This window comes from Dipodomys merriami, unplaced genomic scaffold (assembly GCF_024711535.1).
Source record: "Dipodomys merriami isolate MVZ:Mamm:240054 unplaced genomic scaffold, mDipMer1.0.p SCAF_44, whole genome shotgun sequence".
Taxonomy (NCBI): Eukaryota; Metazoa; Chordata; class Mammalia; order Rodentia; family Heteromyidae; genus Dipodomys; species Dipodomys merriami.
This window is the reverse complement of record NW_027206002.1, coordinates 3,598,746-3,612,574: the sequence shown is the minus strand read 5'-3', so window position 1 is coordinate 3,612,574 and position 13,829 is coordinate 3,598,746. Positions and strand designations below refer to the sequence as shown.

The following is a 13,829-nucleotide window of genomic DNA, read 5'->3' as shown; positions in this document are numbered from 1 at the left end:
AGGAAAAGCAGAGCCGAAGCTTCTAGAAGGGAGTCTGGGGATAGCCAAGATGAATAATACGGAGGAGGTGGTCTGTGGAGATCCCAGACTTCCTATTGAGGAGTGAAAACCTGTCTGAAAGAATTTAAGGGCGGCAGATTCTCGGTGGGTGTAACCAGGAAGAAAGACTTGGGGGGGTCCCCGAAGGGGGATGAAGGGCGGTGACCTTGACATGGCCAGAAAGTGGCCCAGTTCCTCAGATTGTACTGTCCATTCCTAATTGTGACAGAAATAGACACCCCCTCCCCCCAATTCCCATCCCTCACCTGTCCCTAGGACCCACACACTCCAGCAGGGATAAAATTGGTAACAGGTACATGAGTGACATGTTATTTGTCTTCTGGCTTATGAGAAGCCTCTGAGTTAGCTCAAGTTTTCTCTCAAACAACATTTTTCTCCATTTCTTAAAAAAAAAAAAAAAAAAGCAGAAGAAAAGAGATTATCTTATTTTATACAATATGCCACCAGCCCGGGAGCAGAGCATCGGAAACACTGGAGGGTTGCATAGCAACTGGCTTTTCAATTGATTTTTTTTTTTTTGGAGAAGGTACCAAAGTGAACTCGACTGTTCTCATTTTTTAAATATTCCCTAGGATGATGGAAATCAAAGCAAATGGGTAGCAGAGACTCAGGGTCAGAGAGGGACAGAAAGGTGTCTTGTCATGCGAGGCCAGGTGAAAACAAAGGGTGGAATGCTGGTTGGATTTTGTTCACGTGAACTGAGAGAGTTCTGACTAGGAGAATCTTAGAAAATGAGAGAAGAGAGGTGCCCAGCGCCCCAGGGCCCCACATCAGCACCGCAGTGTTCTTCACACACACACACACCCAGCGGCGGCCCCTGGAGGCCTCCGTACATCCAATTCCCAACCTGATTGGAGTCAGGTATGATGGTCAGTCCCCAGTTCTTCTTGGCCAGCCTCCTGGCCTGAACTTCTCAGGGTGCCACACCGCCCCCCTGCAAAGTGTCCTCATCCATTGGGGCTTCTCTGACACAAATACCTCCATCTGGTTAGTTGTTGTCCCATCTGGTTAGTTGTTGTCAGATGGATGGACTGGAGGCTGGGAGGTCTAGATCTAGAGGCCGGCTGATTGGGGGAGGCTCATTCCCCAGAGGCGCCGCTGTATCCCCTCATGAGGGAAGGGCAAATGGCCTTCCACAGGACTCTTACCTGGGCAGGTGTGAATGCACACACGGGAGGGGGGCAGGCTCTGTCTTCATGACCCCCCACTTGTCACTATTGCTGGAATTTGGGCAACCTTCAGAGACCACCCAGGAGGCCACTGCACTGTGGCCAGCCCTGGCCCAGGGCAGTTGGTGTGGACACTTCTTCTAGTAGGTGGCTTTCTCTAGAATCAGTTTCCCAGGATTCCGGGAGACGGTGCAGGAAATAAAACGTGTTTCCTGCCATGAGAGTCCCAGCACAGAAGTGACTCTTCCTGGGGTTCTAAGAAGCCCGTCATGAGATTTGAGCTCTCTGAGCTGGGTTGGTGGTAGAAGAACCCGGCCTCGAGGTAATTCTTGCCACATTCGCCAAGAGAACACAGCAGACCACGGACTCATGGAGCCCGACCGCGCTGTCACTGGTATTAATTCCAGACCTATGGCGGCATCATCATCCAAGAGTAGTATTAACCTCCCCCCATCCCCTCTTTGTTGGATACTGGGATTTGAACTCAGGACCTGTCATTCACTCAGCTTGTTTGCTCCACTGGCACTTGACCACTCCAGCCATGCCTCCAGCTGGGTTATTTTGGAGATGGAGTCCCATAAACTTTTTCTGCCTAGGCTGGCCTCAAACTGGGATCCTCCAAGATCTCAGTCTCCTGAGTGGCTAGATGGGAGTCACCGGGTGCCTGATTCTTCTCTTCACAAGACAGATGGGGAGAAGGAAGGAAGAGAGGAAAGAAGGGGAGGGGGAGAAAGGATTCATAAATCTTACGTGGGATTTTTTTTTTGTCAGTCTTGGGTCTTGAACTCTGGGCCTAGGTGCTGTCCCTCAGCCCTTTAGCTCAAGGCAAGCGCTCTACCACTTGAGCCACAGAGCCACTTCTAGTTTTCTAGTGGTTAATTGGAGATAAGAATTTCACAGACTTTTCTGCCCAGGCTGGCTTTGAACCTTGATCCTCGGATCTCAGCCTCCTGAATGGCTAGGATTACAGGTGTGAGCCACTGGTGTCTGGCAGGCTTTTTGTTTTAATGAATCTATTTTATTATTGGAGTTCTCTCTCTCTCTCTCTCTCTCTCTCTCTCTCTCTCTCTCTCTCTCTCTCTCTCTCTCTCTCTCTCTCTCTCTCTCTCTCTCTCTCTCTGGGCCTAATTGATAGATTACACTTTTACCCTAGGTATGCAGGGAAACACATGGTATCCAAGGGATTTGGCAGCACCCAGTGCTTCAGACATCACCTGAGGGTGTGGATATATGTCCCCTGAGATTTAGGAAGGACAACTGTAGTGACAGTTTTCATCTCTACCTGACAAGCACACGCTCTTTATTGTTCACAACTAAGGGAGGGAATGCTACTGGCTTCTGGCAAGTTCTGGGCAGGGAAACTGCTGAATACCCTACAATATGCAGCATAACCCTCTCTACCGAGGATTGTCTGTGTCTCAACATTAGCAAGGCCAAGACGGAGACATACCTTCTGATCACCTCAGCCAGCCCCAGTGCCTTTGCACGTCATCCCATTTTATGCCTGTTGGTCTGAGGTGTCTTGAGATGGATCTCCCTTGGAGCACGAACCGTGGGGGTGCAGGCCAGCTCTGGTAAGCGGGCCAGCTCCCCTCCCCCACTGTGGACTAGTCCCGCTTTTGGAGGAGGAGTGAGTTTGAGCTAGAGTTTCCCTATGGAATCCAGGCTGACCTCAAACTCTCATGATCCTACCTGCCTCAGCCTCCTGAGTGCTGGGATTAACGGCATGCATATCAGGCTGGAGACTAGTTTATCTTATTGTCATTGTCACAGAAGACAGGGAGCATTTGTGGACTGTGGGCTCCCCCACACACACACACACATACACACACACACTGCACTGTTATAGATGAAAGATTCACCTTGATTGCATCTTAGTTTGCATCTGGGGAGCCCAGAACAACGAGGTAACTTGTTCCAGAACACGTGACAGATTTCGGCCCATGTCCCCAGGTCTCAGGCCCTCTACTTGCCCAGATGAGCCACCTGCCATGGTCGGTGTATTGGGCACGTGACATGTGGCAGACACAGCTTCACTGTTGCCGAGTGCCGCTCCAGGACGACCAGGGCTGGAGGCTGGCATGTTCCTGTCTCCTTGACTGATAGAGGAAGGAACATAAATAATTCAGCTCATTCCAGCGCAAACAAGAGGAGTGTCCAGGGAGCACTGATTGCCACAGAACTTTTTTTTTTTTTAATTTTTGCACAGGTTTTAATTGGTTTATTTAAGGTGAGGCTCCCAGGGGCTATGTCTGGGTCCTAGAGAGACCCTGTTGACCAACTACTGCTGGGAGCTGCAGCTGGGCCCTAGGAACATCCAGGCCAGGCCCAGTCTCCTCCGCCCCACCCCCTCCCTCAGTCTGTCACTGCATTCTTGCTGCAGCAGCGCCACCTGGTGGCCCCCTGGGAGCCCTGCTCTTCCTTTGCCTCTGTCCCACAGAGGAAGGAGTGACTTGGGCCGCCACCTCCACCTCTTTCCCGCCGTGGGAAAGTAGGAAAGTAGGGAGATGATGGTGACTGTACCTAGAAAGCTATAACATTTATTTGAGGTGGGATCTCCCTGTACTCCCAAGCATGGCTTCTAGTGAGTGTCCTGAGCTGATTGTGGCCCTTGTTATTGAGATCAGTTCCTGCCTGTTGAGCCAGTCCCCTTCTCTGGAAATTTCTCTAGTCCTGCCGACCACCCCAGCCTTCACTGCCCAGCAAACACATCTTCCTGCCTCCTTCCCTCTCTCCACCCCTTCTTCCCTCTCCTCCTATAAAAATACATGTCGAGCAAACAGACCCATCCCACGGCTGGTCGCTTTCAGTGCTGTGTCCAGAGCAGAGGCCAGGCTTGCTTGCTCAGTAAATAGTTGTTGAGTGACAGAGCGAACTGGCTGTACGGCACATTGAGGTGGCCCACGCCTGGGACAGAGACTTGGGGTCCGTGAGCTTTAAGGTGTTTACAATTCAGCAAAGCCAGAGGTCAGGTGCCAAAAGGAAACAGGACCTGTTAGTCACTATACCCAGCTAGGGGTGTTGGCAGACTCCACTCTGGTGGGGGGAGAGGGGGGATGGGTCTGTGACCACTCAGCTCAGGGCTCCGGTTGGTGGGGGAAGCTGTTCATAAAGTGAAAGAGTTTGGTCCCAGGACTCAAGCGCCCTCATTCCCTTGGGAGATGGTCCCTGTGGCCACCACCCAGCCCCAGGGGATGGAAATATGCTCAGGAATAATCCGGATCCTCCCCCAGGGACTGCTGGTCTGTGGAGTCAGCCCCTCGCAGATCCTGGGGTGTTATTCCTTAGGAATTTGGTGGCCCAAGAGATTCATTTCAGGTATTCACCCCCCCCCCCCCCACAATTCCAAGGGGGAAAAGACTTCTAGAGAATCCAGTGCAGAATGGTCAGGGCAGGAGTCAGATGCCTTCAGGGATGGAGGAGAGGCCGAAGCCCAAGGTGAGAGAGAAGCAACACCGTAATCCCCCTTTATCCAGTTAGGCAGCTGCGGTCTGGAAATAGTAAATGGAAGATTCCAGAAACAAGCAGTTGGTAGGTTTTAGGTTCCGTGTTGCTCGGGTAGAATGATGAACTCTCACACCCGACCCACACCCTCTCACTTGGGAATCTGATCTTCTGCTTTGTGCAGTGTATCCATACGGTATGCACCACCCACCCATTAGGTTAACTTCGTGCTTGCCTTGAACCTCCAAGGCTGGTATTCCATTAGCCTTCTCTTATTGAATCGTGGCATCAGACCCAGAGGGGTATCGGTGCTGCTAACGCAGATACGCTGAAGTGAAAGTTTGTGCTAGGACTGTGTGGCTGGGAACTCAATATTATCTATGGTTGCAGGCATCCCCTGGGGCGGGGGGTGAGTCCACTGTAGATGCAGCTCAGAAAAGGCACCGAATAGCAGGGTCTAGGGTGAGCCAGAGGGAAAGCCTGAGAGGAGATTGAGCGGAAGAGTGGGTGGAGGTCAGATCCTCGTGGGTGACTCATGTGGGAAGCTACAAGGGAACCCGGGCTCTGTTTCCCATACTCTGGACAGCAGCAAGAGGCTCCCACAGGCCCTGGAGAGATGCCAGGACTTGTGCCTTCTCTCTGGGCACCCTGTCGCTGGGCCTGGGGCCCAGGCTGCCTCGAGCAATGAATACTTTACCCTGCCCACGGCCCAAGCCCCGATCTCCCTCCTCGGACTCAGAAACTGCCCGGCTGCTCCCAGTGTTGTCAGGCGGGGAGGCTGAGGGCTGTAATGGGACAGAGCGAGAGCATCACTAGCGGCTTTCCTGAAGTAGGGAGAGCAGACTGAAGGAGGGGGCCCTGGTGCCGGAGGTCAGAAACTGGGTGGTTAGTTATAATTATATTTCAGCTGTTTTGGGGGTGTTCCACGCGTGCAACTGAGCCTCAGTACGCACACGCTCTCACGCATTCTGCAGTCCCGCTCCCCGGGTCTCCCCTAGCAGCCTCTCTAGTCTTTCTTTCTGTCCCTCCACTTGGGGGTTAGATGGTGGAGGGGGGAGGGTCAGGAATCTTCAGGATCCCCAAGGCACCAAGTAGTCTCTAGACTCCTGCAGCAGGAACTCCTTGGGGTCGGGGAAGAATGGCAGTCTGCCTTCTTGTAATGAGCACAGCACGAAACAAGGCAAGAGCAAAAACACAAATCGATATGACGATAAATTATCCTGCCGCAGCAGCAGAATCGCCACACAGCTGCCAGGAGGGGCTGAGAAGCTGGGGGGGGGGGGGGACCGTAGATGCCCAGCATCTGAGAGTCGGACACTGTCCTACCTAGAGGGCAAGGTGGGTGTGGAGGAGGGGCTGTCTGTCGGAGGGCTTTGTCGTGTTATAGGAGGTGGGTTTTCCTTCTAGCCACTGAACTGAGCTGGCCACCCACCCGTGGCCTCTAGTCTTGCATGACAGCTGGGTAACAGGTTGGCCTCCATGGACATGGCCCCTTCGGCTATCCAGAGTGCCTCAGTTTACCACAATCCGCACTTGCCTCATGCATCATTCAGTGCCCTGCCAGTGATCACGTGTCCTGCTGTTCGTGCCCCACCTGAACGCAGCCTGGACTGAACTTGGCTTCTGAATTGACTGTGGCTCTGTCTTACACGTGAGCCCTTTTGACGTTGCTTGAGTCGGTCATTCTGGAGGCAGAAGCAAGTTTCCATGTGTTAACTACCTTGTGGAAAGGCACCCTCCATCCAGCAGTTGAGGGGAAACTGAGTCCTGCCAGTGACCAAGGCATGAACTGACTGTGGCCATTGGAAACGGCCAGCCCAGCATCTAGGGGATAGGGGTGAAGATGATTTCCTGTGCTCATGTCTCTTCCTGCCTTCCTAATTGTGTGCCCTGGGGTGAACTGCTTATCGGCTCTGAGCCTCAGTCTCCTCTGCTTCATGGGGTGCTTGTGGAGCGCCCATGAGAGCCTGTGCCGGTGTTGGGGGCCCTGTGAGTGCGCAGGACTGTGAGTCCTGGGGGCATTCTTTCCTTGCAAGTGTGGCTTGTGATATAAAGAGCAAGATAATGCCTGGTCTGTCCGCCCATGGCAGTAAGCACAGCTACTGTGTACAGTGGTTGGAGGTTAGCTAGGGCCTAAAGGTGGCAAGGGTCCATCTCAACCAACCAACTGATCAAGGTGGTTCAGATCTGTAATCCCAATTAATGAGAGGTTTAGGTAGAAGGATCCTAGTCCAAGACAGGCCCCGGGGGGGGGGGGGGGGGGAACAAAACACGAGATTGTATGTAAAAGAAAAAAAACTGGGGGCTGGGAAGGTGGCTCAGTGGTAGAGTGCTTGCCTTGCATGCATGAGGCCCTGGGTTCAATTCCTCAGCACCACATAAACAAAAAGAAAAAAGCCGGAAGTGGCTCTGTGGCTCAAGTGGTAGAGCGCTAGCCTTGAGCTGAAGAGCTGAGGGACAGCGCCCAGGCCCAGAGTTCAGGCCCCATGACCGGACCCAAAAAAAAAAAAAAAAAAAAAAAACAGAAAAAAACTGCCAGGCGCCGGTGGCTCACGCCTGTCATCTTTGCTACTGAGGAGGCTGAGATCTGAAGATCACGGTTCAAAGCCAGCCTGGACAGGAAAGTCTGTGAGACTCTTATCTCCAATAAACCACTAGAAAACCAGAAGTAGCACTGTGGTTCAAGTGGTAGAGTGCTCGCCTTGAGCTGAAGAGCTGAGAGACAGCGCCCAAGCCCAGAGCTCAAGCCCCACAACCGACGAAAGAAGGAAAGAAGGAAAGAAAGAAAGAAAGAAAGAAAGAAAGAAAGAAAGAAAGAAAGAAAGAAAGAAAGAAAGAAAGAAAGAAAAACTAAAGCAAAAAAGTGTTGGCTGTGTCCTGAGTTCTTATTTTTTCTTTCTCATGCTCTCCATCTACCTCTCTCTCTCTCTCTCTCTTCCCCCCCCCTTTCTCTCTTTTTTCTTTTTCTTGGTTGTGGGTCTTGAACTCAGAGCCTGGGTGCTGTCTCTGAGCTCTTCAGCTCAAGATAAGCACTCTACCACTTGAGCCACAGCACCACTTCCAATTTTCTGATGGTTCATTGGAGATCAGAATCTCATGGACTTTCTTGCCTGGGCTGGTTTTGAACCACAATCCTCAGATCTCAACCTCCTGAGTAGCTAGGATTATCTCTCTCTCTTTCTCTGTCTCTCACCACAAGAGAATAAAAGGAAATGTACTTGGTTTTCATGCTCTTCTCATCCACAGTTTTTGTAGGAATGACTCATTTACTGACTTGTTCCTTGACTTCTTTGCTTTATCATGTACACTTTCTTTCACTCTATTTTGTGGTTTCATAAACAGCTTCAAACAGGGAGAAACCATCAGGGTATTATCCGTCTGGAGTTACACAACACATTATAGGGGTTCCTACCTCCCCCTTTATCTTTTTTTCACAATATTTGATTATTTTTATTTACCCTATATGATAGGTATTATTGTTCCATTTATCTTCTTATATACTTATATGCCACACTGACTCCCCTGTCCCTGAGCATCTAGAACCATAGCTCTTTGAAGCAAGGTCCACCTTGACTTTTCTTTGTGCTGATAACTTGCTCAGAACAGAGAACTCTGGGCAATGGGGCAGGGAGTGGGCCGCACAAAGCCCTAGGTGACCTGAGCTTTTCTACCTCGTACTCGCAAACACTGGGGTCTCTGTGGGAGCTCATGCAGGTAAGGGCACCTGGGAACCGTCCCTTCCGAAGGGTGGAGCCCAGTGGAATCAATGCCTGAGAGGGAAAGGCCAGGGTTAAGGCTACCTGAACCAGGTTCCCAAGAACTAGGGTCTCTCAACATGACAGCGTTCTCAACCTCCAAATAGCTTGCCATATACCAACCCATCCCCCTTTCCTTCTCTCCCCTGCACTGCAGTCCATGAGCCTCATCGAGATCGGGAACCCCTCTCAGAGCCTGGAGAATGTCTGCCGCTGGGCCTACCTGCAGCAGAAGCCGGACACAGACCACGATGAGTACCATGATCACGCTATCTTCCTCACCCGGCAGGACTTCGGGCCTTCGGGCATGCAAGGTGAGCCATGGCTCTTGCAGGGACACGGAGAGGACAGAAACGGGGGACCAGCCATTGATCACGGGAAGGAGGAAGTGCCAGTGGAGGAGGAGAGGGCATGTGTGCTGTGGGTACCATAGCCAAAGGAAGGCTTCGGTTTGTACTAGTGACCTCTGACTCTGGGAAAAACCCAGGACCTAGGCTGGTTCCCTAAGAAATTGTATCCCACCCCTCCCGCCCCCAGCAAACAGAGAGAGAGCAGAGATGATCAGACAGAGACTGAACATGGCAACCTCCAAGCCAGGCAGTATCTAATGCTGGTGGTTTTGGTGGGCAGGGACCAAGTGGGGACCCATGTCTTCAGAGCCAATCTTAGCAGGTGTTACTAGACTGTGCCCAATGGCTTCTAGGGCTGGGTTCAGGAGAGACACAGCATTCGGGCCCACCTTGTTTGGGCTTTTGCAGCCCTAGGCCTGGAAGCTGGAGCTTCCAGACAAGGTGACTCTTCACCTTGTCTCCCCCAGGCTATGCTCCTGTCACCGGGATGTGCCACCCCGTCCGCAGCTGTACCTTGAACCACGAGGATGGCTTCTCTTCGGCCTTTGTGGTGGCACACGAGACGGGCCATGTGTGAGTGGCTCTCCCGATTGTCTGGGGGTGGGGGGAGATCGGGGCTTGGAGAGGACACCCCAGGATCCTCCCTCCCTGGCTGCCCACTCTTATTTGAGCTCCAGAGGCCCAGCATGGGAAGACTTTACCTGGCACAGGATACAGCCTGGGTCTTCTTCCCATGGCAGGGACACATCAAAGGAAAGATGCATCTGCAGGCAGAGACAGTATGCGGGGCCAGTGAGGAGCTGGTGTTGGGGGGAGGGGGCGGTGTCTTTCACCATGATCACATTCCAGTCCAAAGGGTAGAGCGAGGCCCCAAGTTACAGAAGAGCGGGGGAGGGCACTGAAAGCCAGAGGTAAAGCCACACGGACAGCCTGATTAGATACCCCCAGCACTGCCCGAGGCCCAGAGCCTTGGGCTATGCCAGTGTCTGTGGGATTCTCAGGATGGAATGTTGGTGCTGTGTGGGCTGGGGAGGATGCTGATCGCTGGGTGTCTCCTCCCGTAGGAGACAAGCAGCCCAGACCGGCCGGGGATAGGAAGGCCAGTGGAGGAGGTGTGGGGCGGGGGATATGTGTTTGTGCGTCAGGGACACCCTCCTGGTGATGGGTGGGAAGGAGATGGCAGATGAGCACGGCAGGGTGAGGGTCCATCCAGGCTGGCTTGCTCTCTCGCACAGGCTGGGCATGGAACACGACGGGCAGGGCAACCGCTGTGGCGACGAGGTGAGGCTGGGCAGCATCATGGCGCCCCTGGTGCAGGCCGCCTTCCACCGCTTCCACTGGTCCCGCTGCAGCCAGCAAGAGCTGGGCCGCTACCTGCAGTGAGTGCCTCCATGCGGTCCCTGGGAGTGGGGGGGGGGGGGCCCTCCCTCCTCCCCTAAATCCCTGGGCTAGGTTCCCGTGTCAGGTTGTACCTGGCTCCAGCCTGAGCCTTCAGACCTCGGAGCCTTCAGCTTGAAGTGCTGGGGATGGGAAGGGACACTTCGGAGTGACTCTGATGTCAGGGAGGAGATCACAGCATTGGACGGGCCCACCTTGGCGGGCAAACAGACCCTGCAGCTGCTCCTAGGAGCTGAACAGCCAGGTCTTAAGCAGGACAACTGAAACAGCATTGCCAAGTGCTGTCTGACCCGCCATGAAAGACCCAGTTGTCTCCCAGGCTGGATGTCCAGCCCCACCAAAAGCTGCTTGTGATCCCCTCCACCACCACGTGTCCCCCATCACAGCTCCTATGACTGCCTGCGGGATGACCCCTTCGCCCACGACTGGCCAGCGCTGCCCCAACTCCCCGGCCTGCACTATTCCATGAACGAGCAGTGTCGCTTCGACTTCGGCCTGGGCTACATGATGTGCACCGCGGTAAGTACGGCCTGGGGGGGGGAAAGGTGGAGGGCAGATGGATAGTAAGGCCCCCCGGGATCCCACTGTGTAACCCCAGCCCCTCCTAGAACACTGCAGCCCATCCCTCAGGGCCTCCAGAATCACGCAGATGTCACAGCACAACCCCCCTCCCCCACAGCCACACAGGCCAGTTCTCCTGGGGTACCCCAGGTTATAGGACCTGGTTGGGCGGGGTCACCCTGGATGGTCCTTCACAGCAGGAGGTAGCCAGGTAAGCTTGGGGTGCTCTTATTTTTTTTTCCAGTTCCGGACCTTTGACCCCTGCAAACAGCTATGGTGCAGCCACCCTGACAACCCCTACTTTTGCAAAACCAAGAAGGGTCCCCCCCTGGATGGGACTATGTGTGCACCTGGCAAGGTGAGACTGGGCCCCGGGCTCTCAAGGACAGAGGGGTAGCAACCAGGACACACACAGAAGGCCCTGTTGATTGGGGCCTGAGCCTTCCCAAGGAACTGCAGTTATCCTCTCTTCCTCCCTTTCTAGTTACTCCCCTTGTTTCAAGGGACACAGCGTCCCACGCCAGAGAAACCCAGCAAACTCAGAGCTTCTCAGTGTGTCCCCAATCCTTTGCCCTTTGTGGGTGACTCTGAGTGGCCTCACCATGAAGCGAACACACTGGGGCATTTGGGTCCCCACACCCTGCATGAGGTTTAGCCTCTCCATCTTCTGTGTTAGGAGGCCCACCCTCCTAGTAAGTCTGCAAAAGCAAGTGCTGCTTCTTTCCAGTTGACACAGCCAGAACTCAAGGGCCTGATTCTCATTGGTTCAGGTGAAATCACACGCACATTTCTTAGCCAATCACTTGCTAAGGTGCTGCCATAGGAAGATGAATCTAAACCTGAGTTTTCCCTTCCCTGCTGAAACTACCCTGGCTATCAGGGAGGCCCATGGAGGGGAGAGTGGTTTAAATGATCCCACTCTACTTCACCCCCAGCCCCAACCAGTCATTCAGACTATGTTTGATCCGCGCAGGTTTTGGGCCTAGATTGGACTAGACCAGCTGCCTAATTGTCTTTCCTGGGATAAATTCTTTCCTTAAAGATACAGACTTCCAGGACCAGTCCTGGAGACTGGTTTTGTTTGCTTGTTTTGTTTTTGATTTTTTTTTTTTGTTCCTGTTGTTTTACATTCATTTTTGTTTCCATTTTAAATTATCACAAAGCATGAAATAAAGTTTACCATTTTAACTGTTTATATTGTATCGTTTAGCAGCATTTAATTCATTCACAAGATTATCACCACCCCCTAGTTCCCAGACAATTTTATCAGCCTAAAATTATACCCATTAATCAATCTTTCGTCTTTCTTCTTTTTTTCCCCCCAGCCCCTGGTAACTACTAATCTGTTCTCTGTTTCTTTGGAGTTGCCTCTCTTACATTTCATGGAATCATACAATTATACAATATATGACCTTTTGTGTCTGACTTATTTCCCTTAATATGTTCAAGATGCATCCCAGTTGTAATTACGAATACTTCATTCCTTTTTTAATAGCTGAAGAATATTCTATTGTATGTTTATACCATGCTTCATTTATCAGCTAATCCTCTGATGATATATTTTTTTCCACTTTTTTGGTAGTTGTGAATAGTGCTGCTGTGAACATTCTCTATATAACTTTTTGTTTGAAGACCCAGAAGTTGGTTTTTTTTTTTTTTTTTTTTTTTTTTTTTTAAGAAATATCCTCAGATGATTGAGCACTGGCCCAGATTTATCAAGCTGTGAGAAGTCAGAGGTGGGATGTTGTTAGTAATTCACCAAAGACTTGGTAAAGTCAGAGATAGAATGTAGATATAGTTCTCTTTTCTTTCTAGAAAAAATGATGGTTACCCAAAATTGTGTGTACGTAGGAATAGAATATGGTGGTAGAAGTCAATAGGGAAGAGAGAGAAACATTGGTCCCTTCCAAAGGCCTGGAAGGCAGCCTGGTAATGTGTCCACCAAGTCAGATCTTCTAATAAATTTTGTAAAAGTATGATGTCTTCACCATCATCAATTAAGATCACTTCTTTAAGGCTAGACTGAGCTACATAAAGAAACTATCTCAAATAAGTGAAAAAATAAATAATCCAGGTATTACGGTGGCTCATTCCTTTAACCCTCGGTACTTCATGGTGTGAAGTCAGCTTGGACAGAAAAGTCTATAACAGTCCAAAATAACCAGCAAAAAGCAGGGTTGAAGGTATAGTTCAACTGATAAAATACCAGCTGTGGCAAGCAAGCGAAGGAAACTCCAGGCCCTGAGTTCCAGCTCCAGTAGTTCTCCCCAACCCATTGTATTTCTATTAACTAGCAATGACTGATTTAAAAATGAAATGCAGAAAACAGTTTTACTCACAATAGCATAAAAAATTAGAACAACAACCCTTATGAGTAAAGTGAACAAAGCATTGCAAAACATATCTACTGAAAAGCATAAAACTTCACTGAAAGAAATTAAAGATAAAGTAAGTTGAAAGACATCCCACTTTCATGGACCAGATTGCTCCAGTACTCATCCAGGCATGGTGTCATGCTTGTACGTGCAACTACTCCAGAAACAGATCGGGAGGATCACAGTTCAAGTCTAACTGGGCAAAAAGTGAGCAATACCTCATCTCAACCAGTAAACCTTAACCAGGCATGTTAGTCATGACTGTGGTTCCAGATACAAAAGAGGCAATATGCAGGCTGAGGTAGGCTCTGGGTAAAAACAAGACACCCTTCCTGGAAAAAAATAATAAAGCAGAACAGGATAGGGGCATGGCTCAAGGGGCAGGGCATTTTCAATGGGTTTTGTTGTTCTGTTTTCAAACATGCAAGCAAACTACTTGGATCACATTCATTCTCTTTCACCTGTCACCTTAGCCCTCACTCTAAGAGGCATCCTAGTGTCACGGTGTGGGGCTGTGGCTGAGGGGGCAGAGTTAGGCTGGGCAAGGTACTGAATACAGGTGGACAGAGCTGTAGGCAGATAGTAGGGTTGAGGGAACCAGCACTTCCTGTGCCTCTTCCTGTCACTCACAGGCTGAGCCTAATCTTCCTGAATACTATCAAGGGCAAGGAAGGTTTGACCCCCATCCCCAACCTTGTACCTTCCCCTGCCCCACCC

General features: G+C 51.2%; 1 protein-coding gene across 1 annotated transcript in view; it reads left to right on the top strand.

Moving 5' to 3' along the window:
- Adamts2 (ADAM metallopeptidase with thrombospondin type 1 motif 2) overlaps positions 1-13,829 on the top strand; it is a 154,933-nt gene that overhangs the window by 121,779 nt on the left and 19,325 nt on the right. The window contains exons 6-10 of the mRNA XM_069993809.1: positions 8,586-8,742; positions 9,246-9,351; positions 10,014-10,157; positions 10,563-10,695; positions 10,982-11,095. Coding sequence (XP_069849910.1) covers positions 8,586-8,742; positions 9,246-9,351; positions 10,014-10,157; positions 10,563-10,695; positions 10,982-11,095 — 654 coding nt within the window. The remainder of the gene's footprint in view (positions 1-8,585; positions 8,743-9,245; positions 9,352-10,013; positions 10,158-10,562; positions 10,696-10,981; positions 11,096-13,829) is intronic.